We start from the raw sequence: 26037 nt of genomic DNA, 5'->3' as shown, positions 1-26037 counted from the left end.
CACCTACATTGTCTCATATTCAGATTCGGCTGATCCAAGAAGTATCTCAAACTCTTGTGATCCGTATAGATAATACATCGTACCCCATACAAGTAATGCCACCAAATCTTGAGAGCAAACACCACTGCTCCCAACTCCAAATCATGAGTCTGATAACGGACCTCATGCAGCTTCAACTGCGGAGAAGAATAAGCAATAACCCTCCCACGCTGCATAAGCACCGCTCCTAAACCAGTGATAGATGCATCAAAAAATACCACAAAATCCTCAACACCCTCAGGGAGGATCAACACTGGGGCCTCACATAACTTCTGCCTCAAAGTCTCGAATGTCGCCTGCTGGTCAGGGCCCCAACAGAAATCCACGCCCTTCCTCGTCAGACGAGTGAGGGATACAACAATCTTGGAGAAGTCGTGAATAAATTGTTGGATAAGGTGTCTAAGTCCATAACTATATGTGGTATGTACTTGACCCGGCTTGGCATGGTCCATTTGGGTTGGTCGGAATCTCAACAATTGGATAGACAAAATGAGAATAAGGACACTTATGATTTGTTAATATATTTTAATATATTAATATGAAATCATATTATTTAATTAGTATTGATCAAGAATTAATTTGGAATTAATTTTGTGATCAAAAGAGACTAATTAAATATATGGGGATTGATTTGTAAATCATTCATTCTTATATAGTGGGCTTATGGTCCATGATTCACTAGATTAGACTAGGACCCATTGGGTGCTCCATGGATGCTCCATGGAGGTTAAAACCCATGGATCATGGGGAAATGAAAAGCCATGCACATTAGGGTTTACATGGTGTAACCCTACATGTGGCACACTATAAAAGGAACCTCATATGGAGTAAAATCGGCCACTAAGACAAGAACAAGAGGGCTAGCTGATTTTGAGTAAAAGTGTTCTACTCTCAAGTTATTCCAAGAGTTGTGGTGTTGTGTGAAACATTTGAGGCATCACATTTGGGGTGCTAGGCTCACAAGGTCTTAAGGAATCCAAGCAACAACAAAGGTATGTCATTATACTAGTTTTTTTATATTACAAGTACCCCATGCCATGCTAGTTAGGATGAGAACCTTGGAAAATAAAATTTTCATGAATATTAGAGAAAACATAGATCCAAGGTTTCTAGGGTTGCATGTACACCATAGGAGTGTTAGAATGCTCAAAACCCATCAGTGGTATCAGAGCCTAGGCTTGTTTTCTTGATATTTGATGCAAACTGCTTGAAAAAATCGAGTTTTCTATCCACTGTTCAGTGGACTCACCGAGTCCATGGGGGGACTCGACGAGTCCAAGTGAAAATGAATCCTACTCGTCGAATAGGTTCTTGCACTCGGCGAGTAGGAGCCCCATGTGTGCAGATCTTCGAGTTTTGCTGCTGGAAATGGACTATAATCATTACCCTAAACTGTTTTGGACTTATAAAACCTGTTTTTAATGTGGTAATGATTATGTTAATCCATTTTCAATGGTTATTATCAAAATTACAAGTTTTATATATGTTTATATGATTCTTGAAATTGCTGATATGGATGTTCATGCTTTTGAGTTTTGGTAGATCATAGGAATTATTTGCAAATTGTTTGATGAAGTAATTCTTGATCTAAATGTTATTGATGGAGTCCATAATTTGTCCTCAAGTTATGGATTACAAAAAGTCATTTCTGTAAAAAGTCATTAAAGAACCTTAGGTTACATAAAATGAAGAGCCTTCATTTTAATAGACCATTAAACTCATAAGTTATGAAGTTGAAAAGTCTTGAATAGTTTCAAAACTTGCCCTCAAGTTTTGGAATTTGTAAAGTCACTTTAGAAAACTTTAGTTCCAAACCTTAGAGTTTTAAAAGTATAAATTCAACCCCTATAATTTATAGTATTATAAGTTAATAATATACATATGTATAAGAGCAAGTCAGTCTTACCGTTAGTAGGCCTCATTCACGAAGTCGGTCTATAAGGGGGGTATAAGGTTACTGCCTATAAAATGGCAGTTTAACGGGTGTCCACTCTCACCCACCGCTTCCTTGACTGGTGGAGGGTCGTTAGCCGAACGGGTTTGACAGGACTATAATTCTCCCTTCATTAAAAGTATAATGATAAATACTAAGTAACTAAACACTTATAAATTCTCAATCTTAGTTACTTAGGAAAATGTGAATTTGGTGCTAACCCATGAAATTGCACTTTGTACCTTACCAAGTCGTTGGTGGAGCGTGTGTGGGTAACCGGCACACTAACATGGACTAGTAAGAGTGGCAAAGGGTGACTTAATGTTTATCATAGATCCGTGGAGCCCGTGTGGGTAACTGACACATCGATTAGGTGATAAAATTAAGGGTACCAAGTTGATTTTCATGGTTATTCACACCTTGTTTGTGATCCTCGGCATCCCAATCACAAACTTGAGAGGGCACAATCGAGATTTAAACATGCCATTGAAAAGTTCAATGAATCTCAAAAGATCTAGGAGTTTCAATCCAATTAAAACCTAATTCTCATTTCGTTTTTCATGGTGGAAACTGGTGAATCGTCATTCGCTTACCTTCAAATATTTTTTAGCTTGGATTACGGCATCCCTCTTCCAAGTTATAAAATATTGTGTTGGGTCCTAGCCTTAATATTTCATATTGGGTGTTGTATTAAGGACTTAAATCAACTAACCTGAATTTCTCCCATTGTGGATGTCTAGATCAGACAACTATGATCTTCCCAAATCTCTTGGAATAGGCTTTCCTAATGAAGATGATGTCCCGCGATTGGATCATGGATATCATACTTCTCTTCCTCCACCTCCTCCAATTATTCTCCCTGACCTACAAGCTCAAAGACTTGAAAAATTCAAGGTCACTCAAGCCCTACTTGCAATGAAACATGAAGATGGAAGGCCTGTGTGTTCTCACGTCTTAGATATGAAGTCACATATCGACAGGTTGAGAGTGTTGGGTGTCGAAGTCTCAAGGAAGTTGGCTGTCGGCTGGGTTCTTCAATCACTTCCTGAGTCATATAGTGAGTTCATTAAGAACTACTATGTGACTGACCACGACATGACCCTTATTGATCTTACTTATTTACTTGTTGCTGCTGAATCAGAAATGTTTTGGCGCCTGGAAAAGTAAAATTGGGTGGAAGATCTACTTCTCAAACTTTCATGGACATTGACAATGGTAACATTGGAAGTCCGGAAAATCTTTCTCTTACCAATGGAAAGGGATCGGCCTTAGTCAACCCGATTGACTAAAAGGTAAAGGGAAATGCTAAGTCTGTGATAGCCCTGTGTACCATTCCCAAAGAGTCTATATGTTTTTATTGTAAAGAGAAGGGGCAATGGTTGCGAAGCTGCCCTGACTACCTGAAAGATCTGAGAGAAGGAAGAATCAAAAACTTTGACTCTGCTTCAGGTAAGTACACTATCTAACTCTGTTAATTTTCTAATTATTGGTTCTTAATACATGATGTGACTAGGTTGCATTTTGATGTTTGGCAGGATCAAGCAAAAGGAAGGAAACTTAAAGGAAGAGTATGTTGAATTTGATCGCGAAGATGGATTTCAATCGCATGGTTCGAATATCGGATTTTTGAGCTGCTGCTTAGGAGTTATGATAGATTGCTAGGAAATATGTAATAGCATAGTTTTCATTTAAAGTTTCATTGTAAGGAAAAAAGTTTTTTTCCGCAGTTTATAAATAAATAAAATTTTGTTTTATTTTATTATATCTCCTTGCAATAGCATTTATGAAAAATTGATGTTTGTATGTTTCTAGCAATATTGGAAATATGAATTTGATTCTTTCTTTTTGTGGTAGTGTCTAAATTTACCAAATAAGGAAAGATTCTCGTCACCCAAGTTTCAATTGGACAGAAACTTGGAATCATGCAAGTTGTATTGTATGATGAATGAGAATTTTCATCTTTGGAAAATTAAGACTAATTCCTTGTTCACATGTATATGTGACTCAAGTGAAGGACTAAGTGATCGAGTACACATTCTTGTGCACTGGTCAAGTCCACCACAAAGATCGATAAGACTATTCGTCATGATTTACTAAAGTTTAGTAAATATGGTTATACTTACAAGATTAAATATAATTCTGAAACATTGGAAAAGTTTCAATGTATGGCAGAACGAATGAGAAGAATCAAATTAGGCAGAAAGATAAAAGTTTCTCAAATCTGAAAAGATGGGAGAGTACTTTAGTATCATGTTTTATGATCATCTTAATGGTTATGAAATGATATCACAATTTATCCTCTAAGGACATCTTAGTGCATTCTTATGGCTAAGGAGAGTAGTCATGAATTATTGAAATGGTTAAATCCAGAAGATGAGTCATACTTCGTTCCAAAACAATTCTTAGAGTCATACTCCAAGATTGTAACTTGAGTGACATATCTTAAAGAAGGTTTATAACACTTGTCAAATGTAGAGTAAAATGTTATCTACTCTTGTACATTTGAAATTGGTAAGTTGTGATGTTTTGGATAAAACAGAGACCAACTAAGGCCAATTATGTGAAGTGTTTGTCTTGATAAGAATCCGCACTATCCCTTGAATATTTGTTTGTCAAGGAATGGTTCTTGGCAAGAGAGTCTTATATGTCAAGAGGACAGTGGGAGTCTTAAAGATCCTGAAAGAGTTTCAAGAACTAATCAAAAATAAAACATGTAGTTTATCACTAGCACACGACTTGAGGTTTATAGCCTATCGTGTTGACATGTTCTTGTTTCTATGCCCATTCCAGTTAAAGTTGACTTTGCAGAGTTCTCAATTGGTTGCATAAGAATCTGGAAGCGATGGTAGGCCCTTGTGCTGCCAGGTGGCAAGAAATTGAGATTAAACAAGTTCAGTCCATATGAGTTTGAATATGTCACTAACCTTGTCTTGTGATTATGGTTTTGACAAATTCACATGGATAGGAACACATACACCATAAAATCTAAGTGTCATTAGGTTTCTCTCCGATTCATGAAAAAGATGGTGAGGAAACGCTTTCACTAAGTAGATTTTAAGTAGATAGCAATTGTGATATTTGCATTCTCAAAGTCGTTAGTGGAGCGTGTGTGGTTAACCGGCACACTAACATGGACTTGTGAGAAATGGAAAAGGTCTAAACAATTGAGACTATGATTATGGCATCCCTTTTATAGTTCTAAAAAAATTGTTTAGACACACATGTGAGCTATCTAAGGAAAGTTGTTTTGCTATAATTAAGGGAGAGAAAATTATACTTCATTTCAATTCTAAAAGCTTAGATTGAGATTTTAATCATCTTTAGTCAAGGATATATATATATGAATTTTATGTTTGAATGGTTCAACATAAGGAAATTCTATATATATTGCTTTCTCAAAATTCGATTATGATTACGACATCCCTCTTCATAGTCGAATTATGAAAACATAAAAAAATAAAAAAAATATTGTAGCAAAAGGCTGATATAGGATCATGTATTTATGTGAGACATCATGAATCGTGTACCATATGCTTCGGGTATAGGATCGATTACGTGTGCTATAATATTCATCCGTTCTAAATTTTCCAAATGCATAGGGCATTAAGAGGGAACAAGTACTAGAACTGGATATGACTTAAATGATTAAGCAATTGTCATGGACAATCTGAGGTTTACCAAAGATTGGTTGCTCATGGACAGTTGGAAGTATAGTGTTAATTTTGAAAGGACCATATTGACATATTCTGAAAGGAGGCAAATCTTGTTCAGAAGTAATAGTCAAAGTGGAATATGGAAATGTTTCCATATGTGGAAGTTATTCATTAAATCTGTGTAAGATTGGAAAAACTTAAAGCAGGAAGGATGTTCAAAGGAATGTACTTTGAATTTGAGACTTCGTTTCCATGGAATTGATCTCCATTGGAATACTCTGTAATGTATGTTGACAAGTCTTTGTGACTTTGTGCATAGTCATTACAAGAGGATCAATGCGTATAAGTTTAGAATCTAACAGATTCCGGTAAATGGTAGGAATTTGGAATTCTTACATTTACGATAAGGATTTGGATTGTGAAATGAGCATCATTGGAATCATGTTCAATTGGTCTATTTCACAAAGTAAGGATCATAGACAAATATAGTGTGCATACTTGGAGTATGGCATAATTATTGTTTGGACAAACATAGTGTGCATGCTTGGAGCATGGCATGACTATTGTTTTAATTCAAGTATCAGGTTGATCGACACATTATACAATGAATAATGTGTAATCAATATGGTGTTTAAATAAAAGGATGTTTTATTTACTCTCAAAGGTGCTTGGATCCATATAGGATTAATATTATTCTTGTGTTACACTTTGCATGTTTTGACTTCCCGAATAACTAGATTATTCAAACTCTCCACAGTCAGTCATATGTTGGAAGTAGGTATGAATCAAGACTATCATGAATTGGGCATGTAGATGTCTAATATGTTAGACATAACAAAAGTTGCTACAACATTCATGAGTACTCATAAGTTTTGAGTATTGGATTCAACCCACGCTCACTTGTATCACTTCATGGAATTTATCTCGAGTGATCGTGAGACGGTAATATCATATAAGTCTTCAAACCTAGAGATATGAGTTGTTGATTATGAGTTGGTTGTGCATTGATTGTTCAAAAACGCATCGGTAACTCGATGTTATAAAACGTACTTTTGTGTATGATTCAACAAGTAGTTAGTACAAGCATATGAGTCGAAGTTTATCTGTTCCTTTTAGTCCTTGGAGGAATAAAAGCGATATCTGGCCCCCTCGATGATTCTGTTTTGACCTATGTACCGGGACCGGTCAAAACCAAATTGATGTGTTCAGTTTAGTTCTATGTCAAATAAATCGGAAATCGGGAAACAAACTGCTAGACAATAAGTACGACATTGTTCCATGTATTTGTCCGGCTGATATCTAGAACAGAGGATTATATGATCACTTATCTTAAATAGCGTATCATCTTATGTAACGCCCCGTTTATTTAAATAAATTAATAAATGTAATTCCCGGAATTAATTTGTGAAGATTTTTAATAGTGGAGGGTTGATTAGTAAATTACGGAGTTATTTTGAGAAGAATTTTAGAAGCAAGGGTACGTTTGGTAATTAATGGATTTAAATTGAAAAGATTTTATGGAGTCATGGACTAAAAGTGTAAGTGTTGGATTCAAATTGAGAATAAATTGTGGAGGAGGGGCTTTTAGTAACTTTTGGGATTATATTGAAAAGAAATCGGATTGGAGGGACCAAAGATGTTAATTGATCACAAAGTTGTGTGATCGGGTATTAAACCCGTCACCCTACTCCACCCATGCGAACCGTAACCCTAAATGATGCAGTCGCCAACCTTATGACTCCCTCTCTCTCTCTCTCTCCGACGCCGCCACCCCTCTTGCTCTCACATCTCCGATCATCGAGGCCGCCGCCCACCGCCACGCCATGGAACCGCCACCATCAAGACTTGCTGCCGGCAACGACGTGAGTCACCGAGAGTTCCTCCGTAAGACCATGGCGGACCCGCTGCCGGAAGGATAAACGATCGATCGCCGCCTCACCTTCTTCCACTTATAGCTTCTGCCACCGGGCGCTGTTGTAGCCGGGAAAAGACCTCAGGGACCGACGCTGTGGTTGTGGGAGAACCGGTCGCGTTTGGGGCTGTTGGATTCTTTGTTGCTGTCGCCGCCATGCGGTTGTACCTCCGTAAAGCTACTGCTGTCGTCAGCCGCTACCGTGCCGCTGTTGATACTGTAGGACGCCATCTCGCTGTTGCTGCCGGACCGCCGTGAGCCACCAGGTGGGTGGCTGGGTCCATAGTGCAAATTAATGAGAAACGTGTGTGGGGCTATATTTTTATATTTAGTGTGTGATGTGTGTGTGTTTTGTTTAGCCGGAATTCCCAAGAACAGCCACTACCACCACCGTGAGGTGGTGGCTGCCGCCTTGAACCACCGCTAGCCACCACTTGAATGGCTGCGTGTGTGTGTTAGAGTAGTTAGTGTGTGTGTTTATTTGTGGATTAAAAACTATAATTGTAATTAGCAATTTGAATAATAAAAGGAACGCAAAACCACCACCGTAAGGTGGTGGCCGCCGCCGAGAGCCGCCATGGACCACCACTACCCGAGGTGGTAGTGGGTGGTGCCCCACAAGCAAAACCCTAATGGACCTAGCCAAAACCTTAAATGGGCTTAAAGATTAATTTGGGCCTATTGGGCCATGTTTGAGTGGAAACCCTAATTAGGGTTTAGAAAACCCTAATTGTGAGTAATTGGGCCTTAGACTTATTGGACCCACTTTTGGGCTATTGAGATTGGATTGTGTATTAAGCCCAATTTCTCCATATCATTGATTTAGTAGAGTAAAGGACTTAATGGATTAAGTCCTTAATGGGTTAAGTAAGAAACACTTAACCCTAATCGTCATTTTATGTGAAACCCTATCTTTTCAATTGGGTTTTGGTAATTGGTTTATTAATGGGCCATCCAAGAATAATCAAATGGACTAGAGTAATTAATTGGGCTTTAGGGTAAGGCCCATATGAAGGATTGGGCCCAATTTGGAAAATTGGGCCATAGTTTGGGCCTAGATGGTTGTATGAGATTGGGCCCTTAGAATGAGACATGTTGGACTGGACTGAACAATTGGGCCTTAAGGGAAGTCCATGTAGAGGTTTGGGCCCAATTTGGAAAGTTGGGCCATATGTTGGGCTTTGATCCCTAGTTACTTTGGGCCTATGGATTGGGCCTTGGGCTTGGGTAAGCCAAGCTAGGGGTAATGTAGTAATTATCCAAAGTATGTATTTATAGTTATGTAGTGGAACCCAATTATTAATTGGGTGTTATTTTGATATTGACAGATCGGGAATCTGTCATCGAGCAGCTATGGTTTTATCAGCGGGACTTCAGCAGTGTGAGGTGAGTTTCCTTCCAGTAGGAACGGGTCTACGACCACAATTCCGGTCCGTTTAGATGTTAGTAGTTCCGGACTTTGGTCTGATGTCGGGGTTAGCCCGATGCAGTTTATATGTTTTCGGACTTCGGTCCGATACCGGGGTGGTCCCGAGAAGTAGTGTGTATGCTTGATGTCTTTGTGATTCATGCATGTTTATGTTATGTGCCTTGTGTTCCGGACTTTGGTCCGATGCAGTAGTTATATGTTTATGTTACAAGTTTATGTATATGATATGTTCAGTTATTCCAGACTCCGGTCCGATACAGTGGGCAAGGCCCAAGTTAGTCCGGGCTGCGGTCCGATGCAATATGTAGTATATGTGTTTATGTTATATGTTATGATTATGTTATGCTATTTTCAGTTAGTTCCGGACTTCGGTCTGATGCAGTAGGCAAGGCCCTAGTTAGTTCCGGACTTCGGTCCGATGCAGTGGGCATGGCCCTAGTCAGTTCCGAACTTCGGTCCAATCCAGTGGGCAAGGCCCTAGTTATTTCCGGACTTCGATTCGATGCAGTGGGCAAGGCCCAATTCAGTTCCGGACTTTGGTCCGATGCAGTGGGCAAGGCCCAGTATGTGCTTTATATGTTATTCGTGCTTACAGTTTTCAGTTTTGGTTTCAGGTATTTCAGTTTTCAAAAGAGGAGCTCGGGAAGATTGCAGTGCACACACCATTTGTTTAGCCTGGGATGTTTATACTCTGATATATATTTTGACATGAGACTTGATACATGACTTATGATTTTTAAGAGAAGAAGTTATATATGGTTTTTATTATTAAACTAAAACGAAATTTTTAGACTGTATTTTTGGGGATGTTACATCTTAGTTTCGCGAGACTTTGAAAGAGCTACGATTGCTGGTCGGTTCTTGAAGTCATACCTATAGTTATTAGGGGATTGATTTGTAAATCATTCATTCTTATATAGTCCATAACTATATTTGGTATGTACTTGACCCGACTTGGCATGGTCCATTTGGTATGTACGAGACTTTGAAAGAGCTACGATTGTTGGATAAGGTGTCTAAGTCCATAACTATATTTGGTATGTACTTGACCTGGCTTGGCATGGTCCATTTGGGTTGGTCGGCATCTCAACAATTGGATAGACAAAATGAGAATAAGGACACTTATGATTTGTTAATATATTCTAATATATTAATAAGAAATCATATTATTTAATTAGTATTGATCAAGAATTAATTTGGAATTAATTTTGTGATCAAAAGAGACTAATTAAATATATGGGGATTGATTTGTAAATCATTCATTCTTATCTAGTGGGCTTATGGTCCATGATCCACTAGATTGGGCTAGGACCCATTGGGTTCTCCATGGATGCTCCATGGAGGTTAAAACCCATGGATCATGGGGAAATGAAAAGCCATGCACATTAGGGTTTACATGGTGTAACCCTACATGTGGCACACTGTAACATACACGTTTTGCAATCGTGTTTTAAGTAAATAATATTATGAAATATTATGTGATATTGAGTTCTAACATATAGTTTTTACTAGAAATGAAGTAAAACTATGTTTAGAATCACTCGGAAAATATTGGAAATCTTATGAGATTCCAATTAAAAGTTAAAATATCAAAATTTAACGAAAATATAAAATTTGAAATAAGTAAAATTTTATTATTTAAAGTTGTAGATAATCTCGTTAGAAACATTTAGGTGAAAACCTCATCGAAATGCGAGTTATAACGAAGAAGTTATGACCAATCGAAGATCCGCGACAAAACCGACACGACGTCGAATGACGTAAAAAGTGAGTTTTTGATAAACTACTTTTTAGCCTTAGTGATCTAAATGAAAGTCGTAATATTCATTAAACCGAGAATTTTGATAAAAAGAACGCCAAAATCTGACTTCGTTTGACGAAGTTATGATTTTTCTAAGTTTCAACTTAGCAGTAGACAACTAAAAACTCGAATTTTAGATCGAGTGATTTTTAGCCGACACAACCTAAACGAGAATCGAAGGTCTCGTCAATAGCAGTACAACGGTAAAAAGTCTGACGAAAACGGACGTCGGATGAAGAAGTTATGAATTTTTAACGGATTTACCAGTCCCGGTCTATTAAAAATAATAATATTAAAATAAAGTCAAAATTATCCGACGAAGTCTAAACGAAAGTTGTAGAGCATAATTTTTCCTACGCGTGCATATAAAGAACGTAAAAAACGGAGCCCGTATACGAAAGTTATGGATTTTAGAAGATTTAGGCACAATTTCCGAGGAATCTCGCAAGGATAAGGCCAATCTCGGTGAGTCACCCGCTGAGTCCGACGCGTGTCGCTTACTGATTTGACCAAGGGTGTGGTCCAATGACCTTCCGACGCGCCTCGCTTCTGACTTCCCCCCGTGTCCGAAGTTTTGGACCAATCCGAAGCCGGCACGCAGCCATCTCGCATCCGAGCCTCGCCCCTTCTGCCATGTGTTCCGAGCCTCGCAGCCACCTGCCCTCTCCCTCTCGCTTCGGATCCGGACCTCGGCCCTATATAAGGGGTGCGAGACCTCCCGGGTAAATGTTAGAAAATGTGTCTTTTTCACCCCTAAACTTATATTTCTTCTACTTCCACTTTCCCCGAAGCCCCGAGATTATTTCCAACGCCCGAAACACGCCCCGAAGTTGCCGAGAAGCCCGAAAAATTTATCTTTTCGGTTTTGAAGCCCAGCCCTCACAGGGCCCGGTTTTCAACGAAGAAAGCTAATTATAGTAACGAAGTGCTGCCCAAATTACTATTTTAACCCCCCAGTTATTTCATGGTGAGTTTAATATATAGGAACAATTGTATGTTATGTGTTATATGTGCTATGTGCTTGTCAGTGTTATTATTCCGGGTTATTTTCCCGTGTTATTTTTATTCGCTATTTTTAATATCTAAGTAATACCTTTGACCATGTGATCAGTGAAAGGACTTAGATTCACATTGGTACTGGTATGTAGCCTCTGGCCATGTAGAACATGTCTCCGTAAGAGAATGACTTATATTCTATGGTATTGGCAGAAGGTTAGACAGGGCTATAAGCCTGAAATCTACCAAAATGTTAATCTGAAGTTGTATGTCTTCTGTGCCATTTGGGCCAAAGCTTTATTGATGTATATCAAGTATGGAAATTGTTATGTCTCATTGATTGTATATCTTTGAATCAAATCAATGATTGATATGGAAAGTTTGTCACATGATTCACATATGTCTTTGTTGTTCCTTGTTCCTCTTTGCTTCTGCCATATTGAAGTATATATATGGCATAACGTTATATTGTATCTATTATTGAACTCACTAAGCGTCACCGCTTACCCTCTCAATGTTTAACAAATTGCAGGAGATAAACATCCAGTATAGTTATATACTGATAGAAGATTTTTGAATAGTTTGAAACTATGGTATTGATAGAAGATTTTTGAATAGTTTGAAACTATTGTATTTTGCACTCCCATATGTATAAAACTATAGAATCCTGGGAAGTTATGTAATATATAACACTTTGAAATAGTCGGTTTGTATCCAGTAGTTTGTAATCACTTTATCAATATAAAATATTGTTTTTATGAATATGCATGTAGCATGTTTCGGAGTAACAATTGTCAAGTATGAAAGTGTGGGTCTTTCAATCATGGTATCAGAGCAGTAGTTTAAGTGAACTAAATTCCACGGATTGGTATTTAGACTTAAACTATTGGAAGTTCAATATATGAACTAAATCATTGTAAGTATATGGATACAAACTTTAAGAAACACTTAAGTAGAGTATTAGGTAAACCCTAATATATTCTAAAATACAATGTTACTCCATATTGCAGAACAATGGCTGAACAAGTGGCTAGCCATACCCCTGAGGTTGGTGGAGGTCCTCAACCTGAGGAAGTGAATACTCCAGTATCTCCTCGTGAAGAGCGACTCTTGGGTAAACTTACCGACGTTATTCGACAGACTCTCGAAGAACACAAAAAGAATGGTGATAAAGGAAAAGAGAAAGCCACTGGAGAATCTTCAAAAGTAGAGGTGAGGCGTCCCTCGTTCAAAGATTTCAAGAGTAGTGGTGCTACAGAGTTTTCTGGTGTTCTTAATCCCATTGTTGTTCTTACCTGGATCCAGAACACAGAGAAAGTGTTTCGCATTTCTCATGTGGATAATGAAGACAAGGCTAATTATGATTCCGCAATGCTCATCGAAGAAGCCTTGGTCTGGTGGGAAGCAACATATGAAGCTCTCAACGGGTTTGACCAGGAGAATTTAGCCTGGGAAATGTTCAAAACTCGTTTGCTAGAGAAGTATTGTCCTAGACATGAGGAGGAGATTGGAGAAGGAATTCCTCGAACTTAAACAGGGAGGAATGACTGTGAATGAGTATGAAACTCAGTTTAATCAAAGAGCAAGTTTTGCTACAAAGTATATTCCAACTGAAGACGAGAAGATTTAGTTATTCATGGAGGGACTACGACACGAAATCCACGATTTCGTTGCCAATCGAGAAGTTCTGTCATTCGATAAAGCCGTTGAGTATGCTCGAAGACGTGAGCATGACTTAGAAATACGTAGTGCCACTTTTACTGTTCTGAAGCATCCACGTACTGAAAGAACTGTTCCTGTTCCTTCTTTTCTACCAGCTCAATCCGTTCGGACTGAACCTGGTAATCAAATGCAAACTCAAAATGCCTCTCGTGGACGCGGTAGATCACAATCTTTTTCTATTCAATCGCCTTCATGTCGTGTTTGTGGAAGGAATCATCCGGGCCAATGCAAAATAGACAAGGAATCCATTGTCTGTTATGGATGTGGAGAAAAGGGTCATATAAAGCCAGCTTTCCCAAGAAAGGATGTTACTTGTTATGCATGTTGTATTACTGGCTACAAGAAGCGTTTTTGCCCTACTCTTACTAGTCAAATGACGGGAAGTCAAGCTTCTGTTCAACAACCGGCGAGAAGTCAAGCCCATGTTCAACAATCAAAGGGTACTCCAACTAAAAAGGAGGAGGTGTCAAAAGCTAAGTTTCGTGCATTCCAGATTACCTCAGAGGAGGCACACGGGGACCCGAATGTTGTGACGGGTACATTTCTTATCAACTCTAGACCTGCTCACATCTTATTTGATTCTGGTGCCTTAGATTCTTTTGTGTCTTATGAATTTGCGCATTCCTTTCAAACTGCTTGCTATGTACTCGCGCAACCATTTCACGTAGATATTGCGGGAAGTATATCATTACTTGTTGATAAAGTCTATAGGGATTGTATTATAGAAATTGAAGGCTATAATTTTCTTGCTAACCTGATCCCTATCTCCTTGCCCAACTTTGATATTATTCTCGGCATGGATTGGTTGTCAAAGAACCACGCAGAACTCTTGTGCTATGAAAAGATAGTACGTATTCCCATTGAAGGGGGGAATCCTATCTATGTCTATGGTGAACAAGGAACCTTAAAAATAATATCTTTCCTCAAAGCTCGTAAATTCATATCGAAAGGGTGTTCTATCTATATGGCCTACACAGTCGATGTCTCAAAAGAGGAGAAGAAAACGGTGAATGATGTTCCCATTGCTAAAGAATATCCAGATGTTTTTCCCGAAGAATTGCCTGGACTTCCTCCGGACAGGCAAGTAGAATTCCGAATTGACCTTGTGCCTGGTGCTGCTCTGATTGCAAAGACTCCTTATCGTCTCGCGCCAGTAGAGATGAAAGAAATGATGATCCAGCTGCAGGAATTACTTGACAAAGGCTTTATTCGACCGAGTACCTCTCCCTGGGGTGCTCCGGTATTGTTTGTCAAGAAGAAGGACGGATCGATGCGGATGTGCATTGATTATCGTGAGCTGAATAAGGTGACTATCAAGAACAAGTACCCACTACCTCGCATTGATGATTTATTTGATCAACTTCAGGGTGTTAGCTATTTCTCAAAGATTGATCTAAGATCTGGCTATCATCAGTTGAAAGTTCACGAGCAGGATGTACCGAAGACTGCTTTTCGTACTCGATATGGGCATTATGAATTCCTTGTCATGCCGTTTGGTTTAACAAATGCTCCTGCTGTATTCATGGATATGATGAATCGGGTATGCCGCCCAATGCTCGATAAATCTGTCATCGTATTCATTGACGATATTCTAATCTATTCCAAGTCTGAAGCTTATCATGCCATTCATATTCGTGTGGTATTAGAATTTCTTCGAAAGGAGAAACTATATGCTAAATTCTCGAAATGTGAATTTTGGCTTCGTCAAGTTCAATTTCTCGGCCATGTGATTTCTAGTGACGATGTATCCGTAGATCCTACCAAAATCGAAGCCATTCAAAATTGGAAAGTGCCCCGTAATGCTTCCGAAATTCGTAGTTTCTTGGGTCTCGCAGGATATTACCGGAGATTCATTAAAGACTTTTCTCGTATAGCCATACCTCTCACGAGTCCTACACGGAAGGAAGTGAAGTTCGAATGGGGTGAAGCTCAAGAAAAAGCTTTTTCAACCCTAAAAGATCTTTTGACTCATGCTCCAATCTTAACACTCCCAGAAGGTGATAATGATTTCTCCGTATATAGCGATGCTTCAAGATTGGGACTCGGTTGTGTGTTGATGCAACGTGGTAAAGTGATAGCCTATGCCTAAAGACAACTGAAAGATTATGAAAAGAATTATCCCACTCATGATCTCGAACTCGTTGTAGTGGTATTTGCCCTAAAACTTTGGAGGCATTATCTTTTGGGTACAAAATGTCAATTGTTTACCGACCACAAAAGTCTCAAGTATATATTCAGTCAGCAAACTCTGAATGTGAGACAACAACGAGCCATGGAGCTGATCAAAGACTATGACTGTGAAATCCTGTATCATCCTGGAAAGGCTAATGTAGTTGCCGATGCACTTAGCAGAAAGGTTTATCGTAATAGTATGTGTTATGCTATTACTCACACTACAGTAAAGTTCACTATTCTAGATGAACTAGAGAAATGGCAAGTAGAGGCCCTAAATCCTAAAATGTGAAGAAAGAAGGGATGGTACATTATACCGATGTTTTACTTGATGATCCACGAGGATTGAAGGTATTCAAGAATCGGCTATGGATTCCAAAGATTGGTGGATTAAGACAGAAGATTTTAGATGAAGCCCATAAATCTAAACTGTCAATACATCCTGGTACAAGTAAAATGTACTATGATGTAAGAGCTGATTATTGGTGGCCTGGATTAAAGAGAGACATTGGAAGATATGTACATGAATGCTTAGTATGCTTACAAGTCAAAGCAGAACACCAAAAGCCTTACGGAACCCCAGAAAGTCTTAGTGTTCCTGTATGGAAATGGGAAGAACTGTCCATGAATTTTATTACCAAATTGCCAAAGACTGCTAGACAGCATGATAGCATTTGGGTAATCGTCGACCGCCTGACTAAAAGCGCTCATCTTCTTGCCATGCGTGAAACGGCTCCAATGGAGAAATACGCACAAGTATACTTGGATGATATTGTTGCAAGACATGGTGTGCCACTAAAGATCATTTCCGATCGTGATACTCGCTTCACTTCTCACTTTTGGGCGAGTATGCAACGTGAATTGGGATCTCGAGTTGCTCTCAACACAACTTATCATCCCCAGACAGATGGTCAGACGGAGAGAACAATCCAAACAGTAGAAGATATGCTTCGTGCATGTGTCTTGGAGTTCGGTGGTAACTAGGATAAATACTTACCTCTTGTCGAATTTTCGTATAATAACAGTTACCACACTTCAATCAAAATGCCACCATATGAAGCATTATATGGTCGCAAATGTCGTACGCCATTATGTTGGTGAGACATAGGACAGAAGATCCTTGGAGGCCCTGAAATGATTCAAGACACCACCGACAAGATTCAAATTGTACGAGAAAGAATGAAAGCCGCCCAGGATCGACAAAAGTCCTATACAGAAAAGAGGAGGCGACCAATAGAATTCCAGGTGGGTGATTTCGTAATGTTGAAGGTATCCCCATGGAAAGGTCTTATGCGATTTGGAAAGAAAGGAAAACTAAGTCCTAGATTTGTTGGTCCTTTCAAAATCCTCTAGAGGATTGGTAAACAAGCATACCGCTTGGAATTGCCTGAAGATTTGGCAGGTATTCATGATGTCTTTCATGTGAGTTATCTGCGCAAATGCTTAAGCATGTATGATGAAGCAGTTCGATTATCCAAGGTGAAACTGGATAATAAGTTAACTTATGTAGAAGAGCCTGAAGATATCGTAAACGAAAGAACGACTAAGCTACGTAATAAAGAAGTAGAGTTGGTGTTTGTCAAGTGGAAACACCATCAAGGCCCGAACTATACTTGGGAGAATAAGAATGAGATAAGAGAGAAATATCCCCATTTATTTTAATCGATGTAATTTCGAGGACGAAATTCTCAAAAGGAGGAGGTATTTGTAACATACACGTTTTGAAATCGTGTTTTAAGTAAATAATATTATAAAATATTATGTGATATTGAGTATTCAGTTCTAACATATAGTTTTTACTAGAAATGAAGTAAAACTATGTTTAGAATCACTCGAAAAATATTGGAAATCTTATGAGATTCCAATTAAAAGTTAAAATATCAAAATTTAACGAAAATATAAAATTTGAAATAAGTAAAATTTTATTATTCAAAGTTGTAGATAATCTCGTTAGAAATATTTAGGCGAAAACCTCATCGAAATCTGAGTTATAACGAAGAAGTTATGACCAATCGAAGATCCGCGACAAAACCGGCACGAGGCCGAATGACATAAAAAGTGAGTTTTTGATAAACTACTTTTTAGCCTTAGTGATCTAAATGAAAGTCGTAGTATTCGTTAAACCGAGAATTTTGATAAAAAGAACGCCAAAATCCGACTTCGTATGAGGAAGTTATGATTTTTCTAAGTTTCAGCTTAGCAGTAGACAACTAAAAACTCGAATTTTAGATCGAGTGATTTTTAGCTGACACAACCTAAACGAGAATCGAAGGTCTCGTCAATAGCAGTACAACGGTAAAAAGTCTGACGAAAACGGACATCGGATGAATAAGTTATGAATTTTTAACGGATTTACCAGTCCCGTGTTATTTTTATTCGTTATTTTTAATATCAAAGTAATACCTTTGACCATGTGATCAGTGAAAGGACTTAGATTCACATTGGTACTGGTATGTAGCATCTGGCCATGTAGAACATGTCTCCGTAAGAGAATGACTTCTATTTTATGGTATTGGCAGAAGGTTAGACAGGGCTATAAGCCTGAAATCTACCAAAATGTTAATCTGAAGTTGTATGTCTTCTGTGCCATTTGGGCCAAAGCTTTATTGATGTATATCAAGTATGGAAATTGTTATGTCTCATTGATTGTATATCTTTGAATCAAATCAATGATTGATATGGAAAGTTTGTCACATGATTCACATATGCCTTTGTTGTTCCTTGTTCCTCTTTGCTTCTGCCATATTGAAGTATATATATGGCATAACGTTATATTCTATCTATTATTGAACTCACTAAGCGTCACCGCTTACCCTCTCAATGTTTAACAAATTGCAGGAGATAAGCATCCAGTATAGTTATATACTGATAGAAGATTTTTGAATAGTTTGAAACTATGGTATTGATAGAAGATTTTTGAATAGTTTGAAACTATTGTATTTTGCACTCCCATATGTATAAAACTATAGAATCCTGGGAAGTTATGTAATATATAACACTTTGAAATAGTCGGTTTGTATCCAGTAGTTTGTAATCACTTTATCAATATAAAATATTGTTTTTATGAATATGCATGTAGCATGTTTCGGAGTAACAATTGTCAAGTATGAAAGTGTGGGTCTTTCACACACTATAAAAGGAACCTCATATGGAGCAAAATCGGCCACTAAGACAAGAACAAGAGGGCTAGCCGATTTTGAGTGAAAGTGTTCTACTCTCAAGTTATTCCAAGAGTTGTGGTGTTGTGTGAAACATTTGAGGCATCACATTTGGGGTGCTAGGCTCACAAGGTCTTAAGGAATCCAAGCAACAACAAAGGTATGTTATTCTACTAGTTTTTTATATTACAAGTACCCCATGCCATGCTAGTTAGGATGAGAACCTTGGAAAATAAAATTTGCATGAATATTAGAGAAAACATAGATCCAAGGTTTCTAGGGTTGCATGTACACCATAGGAGTGTTAGAATGCTCAAAACCCATCATAAATCTCCGATAACACCCTGCTAAACCAAAAAAATCATGATCTTCGAGGGAGACTTCAAAACCTCCCACTGAATCACAACCTCGATCTTGGTCGGATCGAACAAAATCTCATCCTGGTTAAAGAGATACCTTAAGAAGTGGACCTTTCGTAACCAAAACTCACACTTTGAGAACTTGGAATACATCCGTTCTCACCTCAAAACTCCCAGAAGCTCTCGAAGGTGCACCTCATGTTGCTCCTTGGTCGTGGAATACACCAAGATATCATCAATGAAAACAATGATTAATCGACCGAGTATCGGCCTGCATACCCGATTCATCAAATCCATAAATTCCACAGGTGCGTTGGTGAGCCCAAATGGCATCACCACAAACTCGTAATGACCATAACCAGTCTGAAACACGGTCTTCTCCATGTCCTCCTCTCTAATCCTCATATGATGAAACCGAGAACTCAAATCGATCTTGGAGAACCAAAATGCACCCTGCAACTGATCAAAGAGGTCATCAATCTACGGAAGTGGGTAACCGTTCTTCACCGTCAACTTGTTCAACTACCGGTAATCAATGCACATCCGGTGTGAACCATCCTTCTTCTTGACGAACAAAATTGGTGCTCCCCACAACGAACTGCTCGATCTAATAAGCTGCTTGCCCAATAGCTCTAGAAGCTGAGAGGACAAATTATGCATCTCAGGTAGTGCCAAATAGTATGACGCCTTGGCAATCGGGGCCGCACCTAGAACCAAATCAATCCTGAACTCAACCTGCCTCTCGGGAGGCACGCCGGGTAACTCCTCCGGGAACACATCTGCAAACTCCATAACAACAGACACATCTTAAACTGAAACTTGCTTCCTAGCTCGAGTATCAACCACATAGGCAAGATAGCCTATACAACCATGCTGAATATACTGTCAAGCCCTAGCAGCAGAACAAAAGGATGACCTAAACCTGGTACACTCCCCATATATAACCAGTTCTCCCCCACTTAGGGTTCGAACTACCACCCGCTGACCCTCGCAGTCAATCATAGCACCAAACCTGCTCAACCAATCAATAATTACTATCACGCACACATCCCCCCATAGGGATAGGAATCAGATCAATCGGATAAGGTACCCCAAAAATATCCAGGACACAACTGTGGTAAACTCTCGATGCAGATATCTCGTGTCCGTTGGCGATAGAAACTCGCAATGGACACTCCAACTCTCCAAGAGTTATATCAAACCCCCTACTAAAAGACTGAGATACAAAGGACCGACTCGCACCCGAGTAAAAAAGCATAATATCGGGCAAGGAGTTCACTAAGAAGGTACGTAGCATAATCGTAAACATAAGCATACCAAAAATAATTGACATAATAATAAATATAAACATACCAGTAACGACGTTCGGCGCCACCCTGGCCTCCTCTGCAGTGAGCTGGAAAGCATGACCTCAAGCCCTCGGGGGCTCCTCCCTACCCTGGCATCCGTCAGTGATCCTCAATGTGGCCGATGCTGGAGCCTGCGTCGACCTGGCAGCGAGCAAGGGACAGTTGGCATTCACATGGCCAACCTGCTCACAGTGATAACAAATCTGGATAGGGTCCTCATGAAGACAATCCTTGGCATAATTCCCTTCCTTGCCACATTTGTGTAATCCAGATGAAGATCGGAAAGCACCATCATGAACCTTGTTGCACTTTCCACAAGTGCGACCCCTCTGTCCCGCATATATCAAATCAGCGGGCTTGAACCTCTTCGATGCAGGCTGTGACTGAACATGAGCCTGCCTCAACTCCCTCGACTGGAGCTCTATCTCGATCTCCTGCCTCCTCGCGGCCTACTGAAGCTCAGTGAGGGAACCATAATGCTGGGTGGACACAAACTGTCGGATATCCTTCTTGAGCATACTCAAGTACCGGGTCATATGAGCCTACTCAGAAGCAGCAAACTCATGGTAAAAAATAGCCCTCTCGGTAAACATCTTGGTGATCTTCGTCACCGTCTCATTCCCCTGCCTCAGATCCAGATACTCCTCAGCCAACCTCTCCCTCTCCACCAAGGGAACGTATCTCATACGGAAGAAGGTTCAGTCACCATACGGAAGAAGGTTCAGTCACCAATCTCCACCAAGTAACAACAACTCTCTGCTTAGGAGTGTAAGATCCAGTCACCAATCTCCACCAATCCTTTGTACCTAACCGAAGAAGGTTCAGGGCGCACTTGACCTTCTGGTCAGCAGGGCAAGAGCATGTAAAGAAACAACCCTCCACATCAGACAGCCACCTCATCGCCACAATCGGGTCCCTGGCCCTATCAAACTACGGGGGCTTCATATTGTCGAGGTCCCGGTACTGAAAAGACCTCTCCCCTCGAACCCCCGCAGCAGAAACAACTGCGGTAGCTGCAGCAGCATCAACATCGGAAAAAGCAACATATCAATCGTCAAAGAGCTCAATCATAGCGGTTTTGATAGACCCAAACATCTTCGGCATATTAAGGGGTATACAAAACAACACCCTTTTTAATTCACTCCTTTTAGAATGAAGGGAGTGGATTCGGATGGGGTGGTGTAGCTGATATGACTATCTGACAACAAGTGAGCACACACACTGTCGTGCTAGCACTATGAGAATTTCACACACCAATTAGGTGTGGTTGTACTGCGAAGTTGGAGGTGACAATGACTATTTGTTTTTTTTTTGTAAATGTCTTAAAAATTATAAATACTTTTCAATTTTCTCATTTTTCACATATCTGTTTGCACATTTTTAAATGTTTTTATATTTCACATCTATGATTGTTGCTCGTTTGTTTTCTCACTTATTGTATTTGATAACTATTTTATAAAAAAAATCTATGATTGTGAAATGGATTTAGAATAATCTAGTTTTAATTTTTTTTGTCATCGAGCTCAGGCGATGAGTCATTAACGGGTGCAATAATTTGAGGGCACCATTAACTTTATATCAACAATGGCTCAAGCTATGTTCATTCTCTTTGGTGATACTGTAAGTTCAAGAGGGTTGACATATACAATAAGTTATATCAACAGAAATCGTGAAGCAACACTTATACATGATCGTCTCATGGAAGATTACTTGGCTAACAATTCTCGACGTCGTGCTTAGAAGTTTAAATCAAGGTTCCATATGCGAAGAGAACCATTCTTATGAATTATTCATGATATGAAAAGACAACATCCATATTTTAGAATACTGTGAGATGGTAGAAGAAAAATGTCTTTTATTTCATTACAGAAGTGTACGTCTGCAATATGTCAACTCGTATATTGGATAGTTGGTAACGCCTATGATGAGTACATGAAAATGTCGAAGTGAACCATTTGGGTTGTGGTGACTTGGTAAGGCATATGGAAGATATGGTGGATAACCTATTGACCCATGTTCAAATCCTGGCACCACTCAGCCCTTGTGGCCATGGAGGTTCGCCTGCAGTGACTCCAGGGAATGAGGCAAAGCCTCATGTTTGCAGCGGGGGATTAGTCGGTGCGCGAATGCTGGCCCGGAAACCCTCGTTAGGGAAGTTCCCTTTCCAAAAAAAAATGTCGAAGTGTGAAAATTTAGATATGTTTTGTGTGGATATTATTGCGATGTATGGATGGGAATATTTATGTAAATCACTTGAAAGCAACATACAAATGCTTTACACAACACATGCATCTAGAAATGGATTTTTCAAAAAAATTAGGCAGCCTTAACTTTGTATATTGATTTTGGAAAAAATTGCCCAACAACATGACCATGTAAATATATGAGGTCCCAACCCTATCCAAAATGTCAATCATATTCATATACATGTTAGGAAATTAATGACATCTTTAGTGTGTGGCTACCATCTCTTCCAAGTGCCAACCATATTATGTATTATAGTGGATGCGAAAACTTTGCCCTATTTATCATAGATTGAATTATTTTGTTTTCAATTTTCTTACTCAAACTAATTTTTTTAGTTTGAAGATAAATATATTAAATGTGCTCAAAGTTGCCTAAACTTTATTAAAATACATAAGTTGTTTATTAATCGAATAAACTGAATTGTTTGATTGAACAATTTGGATCAGACTATTCGGTTTGAATATTCAGATTTTTGGATTTGTTTAATCAGACCCGATTTATTACTTTGGATTGGTTTTGGTTTATAAAATAAGAACCAAACAATCCAAAAAATCGAATAGCAATTTGTTCTTTATTTACTTATATTATTTTATTTTAAGATACATTTTTAATCATTTATACATTTACTATTTTTTTTATAGATTAGATAGTTTCATCCAATATAATAATATACTTCCACTCAAAAACAATTATCTATGAAATATTAAATTAGAATATATATTTCTTAGTAGTTGTTTATAAATTCTAATTCACAAATAAATAATTTGTATTAGTTTCTTTTGAAAACCGAATTACAAAAACCAATCCAGCCGAATAGTAATGTGGTTGGATTAGATCAGATTTAAATTTAGTTTGTATTATTCGGATCCATATTTTGAAAACCGAAATCAAATTGCATTCAGTTGATCAGATTGGATCGAACCGATTACTCCAAACCAATGTTGTAAAAATCGGCCTAGGCGGTTGTAGACGGTCCTAGGCAGTCTAGATGGTTTAAGCCGGTAAAAAAGTCAGGCAGTCAAAATTTTCAAAAAAAAAAAAAAAAAAAACAATTAGTCAAATTTATGATATTGGGTGACTAAATTATGATGATTGATAACTAAAACTGCTAACAAGATCCTCAATTAGTCTAAAAATTATTATATACGATAATTGAAATATTTAGACGACTGGATATGTCACAGTTTCATTGTTATTTACTTATTTTGTTAGGATATATGTAATATTAATTTAAAAAAAAACTATTACAATTAAGGGTCTACGCCTAGGCGCCGATTAATCCCCTCCTAGACCGATTAGTCACTTAACCTTAGTCGACCGTCCGACCACCGCCTAACGATTTTTACAATCTTGATCTAAACCAACATCTCTAAAAATACATAAAACTTTTGAAATGGATTATTCAAAAATATTAAAATATCATGTTTTGATATTATTTTTATAATGTTTAATATATTAATTGTTATAAATTTGTACATAAATAAAATAAAAATTCGTTTTGTAACGTAAAGCTTATAAATACCCTTTTTAATTGGTACTAAAAGGTATTCATTTAATCATTTTAAACCATTGTGGCCACAACTCGCCTAATAGTGCAACATGATGCCTTGTCTACATCGTACATTAAATATTTTATGGGCAACTACTCAGCCTTCGTTAATAAAAACACACACTTTCACACTAACTAGGTGCGCCTATATATACTGACAAGATATCTTTCTTTTATCCACAAACAATGGCTGATCCAAAATCCATTTCGGATCCTTACGAGCACCTTAAACTCAAACTAAACCCGGATGGGTCATTAACCAGACTTGCCCCGGTTCCAACCTTACCCGCAACACCCGAACTCACAACCGATAACCAAATCGCTCTCTCCAAAGACATACCACTAAACACCACCAACGCCACCTTCATCCGCCTCTTCCGCCCCGTGTCACCGCCAACAACCACCACCAAGAACCTCCCAATCATTATCTACTTCCACGGTGGCGGCTTTATCCTCTTTAGTGCCACCTCTTTGCCCTTCCACAATTCATGTGCTGCCATGTCCGCTCACTCTCAGGCGATCGTGATCTCCGTTGAGTACCGTCTTGCCCCAGAACACCGTCTCCCGGCGGCATATGACGATGCCGTGGACGCGGTGTTGTGGGTTCGTGACCAGGCTTTAAGAGTCAACAGTTCTGATGAGTGGTTGACAAACCATGCTGACTTTTCTAAAGTTTACTTGATGGGAAGTAGCGCAGGAGGAAACATAGTGTACAATGCGGGTTTACGTGCACTTGATCTTGATCTCAATCCGATAAAGATCATAGGGCTCATAATAAACGAACCCTTTTTTGGTGGGGTCGATCGTACCGAATCAGAACTTCGACTACTAAATGACCCTATTGTCCCTTTGGTGGTGAATGACCTCATGTGGTCTCTCTCACTCCCAAAAGGAAGCGAGAGAGATCATGAATATTGTAATCTATCACATGATCAAAATGGATATCGAAATGAAAAGATTGTACGTCTACCAAAATGCCTAGTCAAAGGTTATAGTGGAGACCCACTAGTTGATAGACAAAAGGAGTTTGCTAATATGTTGGAGGCACGTGGGGTGCACGTGATAAAGAAATTTGATGAAGAAGGGTTTCATGGTGTAGAGTTCTTTGATCCCCAAAAGGCACAAGTCTTGTATGATGATATCAAAAGTTTTATTTGGGCTCTTGATGATAAAGTGTCAGCTTTATGATCCGTTGAAAACATTGGAAAGTTGAGGGTGTTATTTTGTAATGATTTTGTTTTCATTGTAGTTTTTTGTTATTATATGAAACAAAATGTATTATATTATAACATATGCACTTGGTACTTGCTATCGATAGTTATGTAATAGGTGTTTTATCATCTTTTTATTATTTCTTAATAAAAAAAAAAGTTGAACTGAAGTCATACATAAAAAAAACATATATAATATACAGTCTTAATCAGATTGAAAAGGAGTTGGGGTGATTTTGTTACAAGTATATTCAAGTATTTTTAATGGCGTCATGGCCTCAATTCTTGTGGCGTACTCTTTGACCTAAGGTTTCCAACCCAAAAATCCCAACTTTCTAGCTTCTGCCCTCTCCCAACCAAAAATCAAAGAATTAAGACAACATTTTAAGATTGGAATTTTTGGTTTGCAAAAAGTGATATGATACGACTATCAAAATAACCATACGTTTGGTCCCTATGGTTTCTATACCTTACTCGTTTTATAGAGCAATTACGCCCAAAGCAACA

The 26037-nt window shown here is 38.6% G+C and overlaps 1 protein-coding gene across 1 annotated transcript; it reads left to right on the top strand.

Moving 5' to 3' along the window:
• The first annotated feature begins 24478 nt into the window (after positions 1-24478).
• LOC145126249 (putative carboxylesterase 8) lies at positions 24479-25640 on the top strand. Its single transcript, XM_079061648.1, has one exon. The coding sequence runs from the start codon at positions 24506-24508 to the stop codon at positions 25505-25507; it is 1002 nt and encodes a 333-aa protein (XP_078917774.1). The 5' UTR covers positions 24479-24505; the 3' UTR covers positions 25508-25640.
• Positions 25641-26037: the final 397 nt, after the last annotated feature.

This window comes from Lactuca virosa, chromosome 7, assembly GCF_052849685.1.
Source record: "Lactuca virosa cultivar CGN04683 chromosome 7, Lactuca_virosa_CGN04683_v6, whole genome shotgun sequence".
Lineage (NCBI taxonomy): Eukaryota > Viridiplantae > Streptophyta > Magnoliopsida > Asterales > Asteraceae > Lactuca > Lactuca virosa.
The sequence above is the reverse complement of the archived record's forward strand: the minus strand, read 5'-3'. Positions and strand labels throughout refer to the sequence as shown.

Coding starts and splice junctions, on each gene's coding strand:
- LOC145126249 (XM_079061648.1), top strand. CDS start 24,506: ATGGCTGATCCAAAATCCATTTCGGATCCTTACGAGCACCTTAAACTC.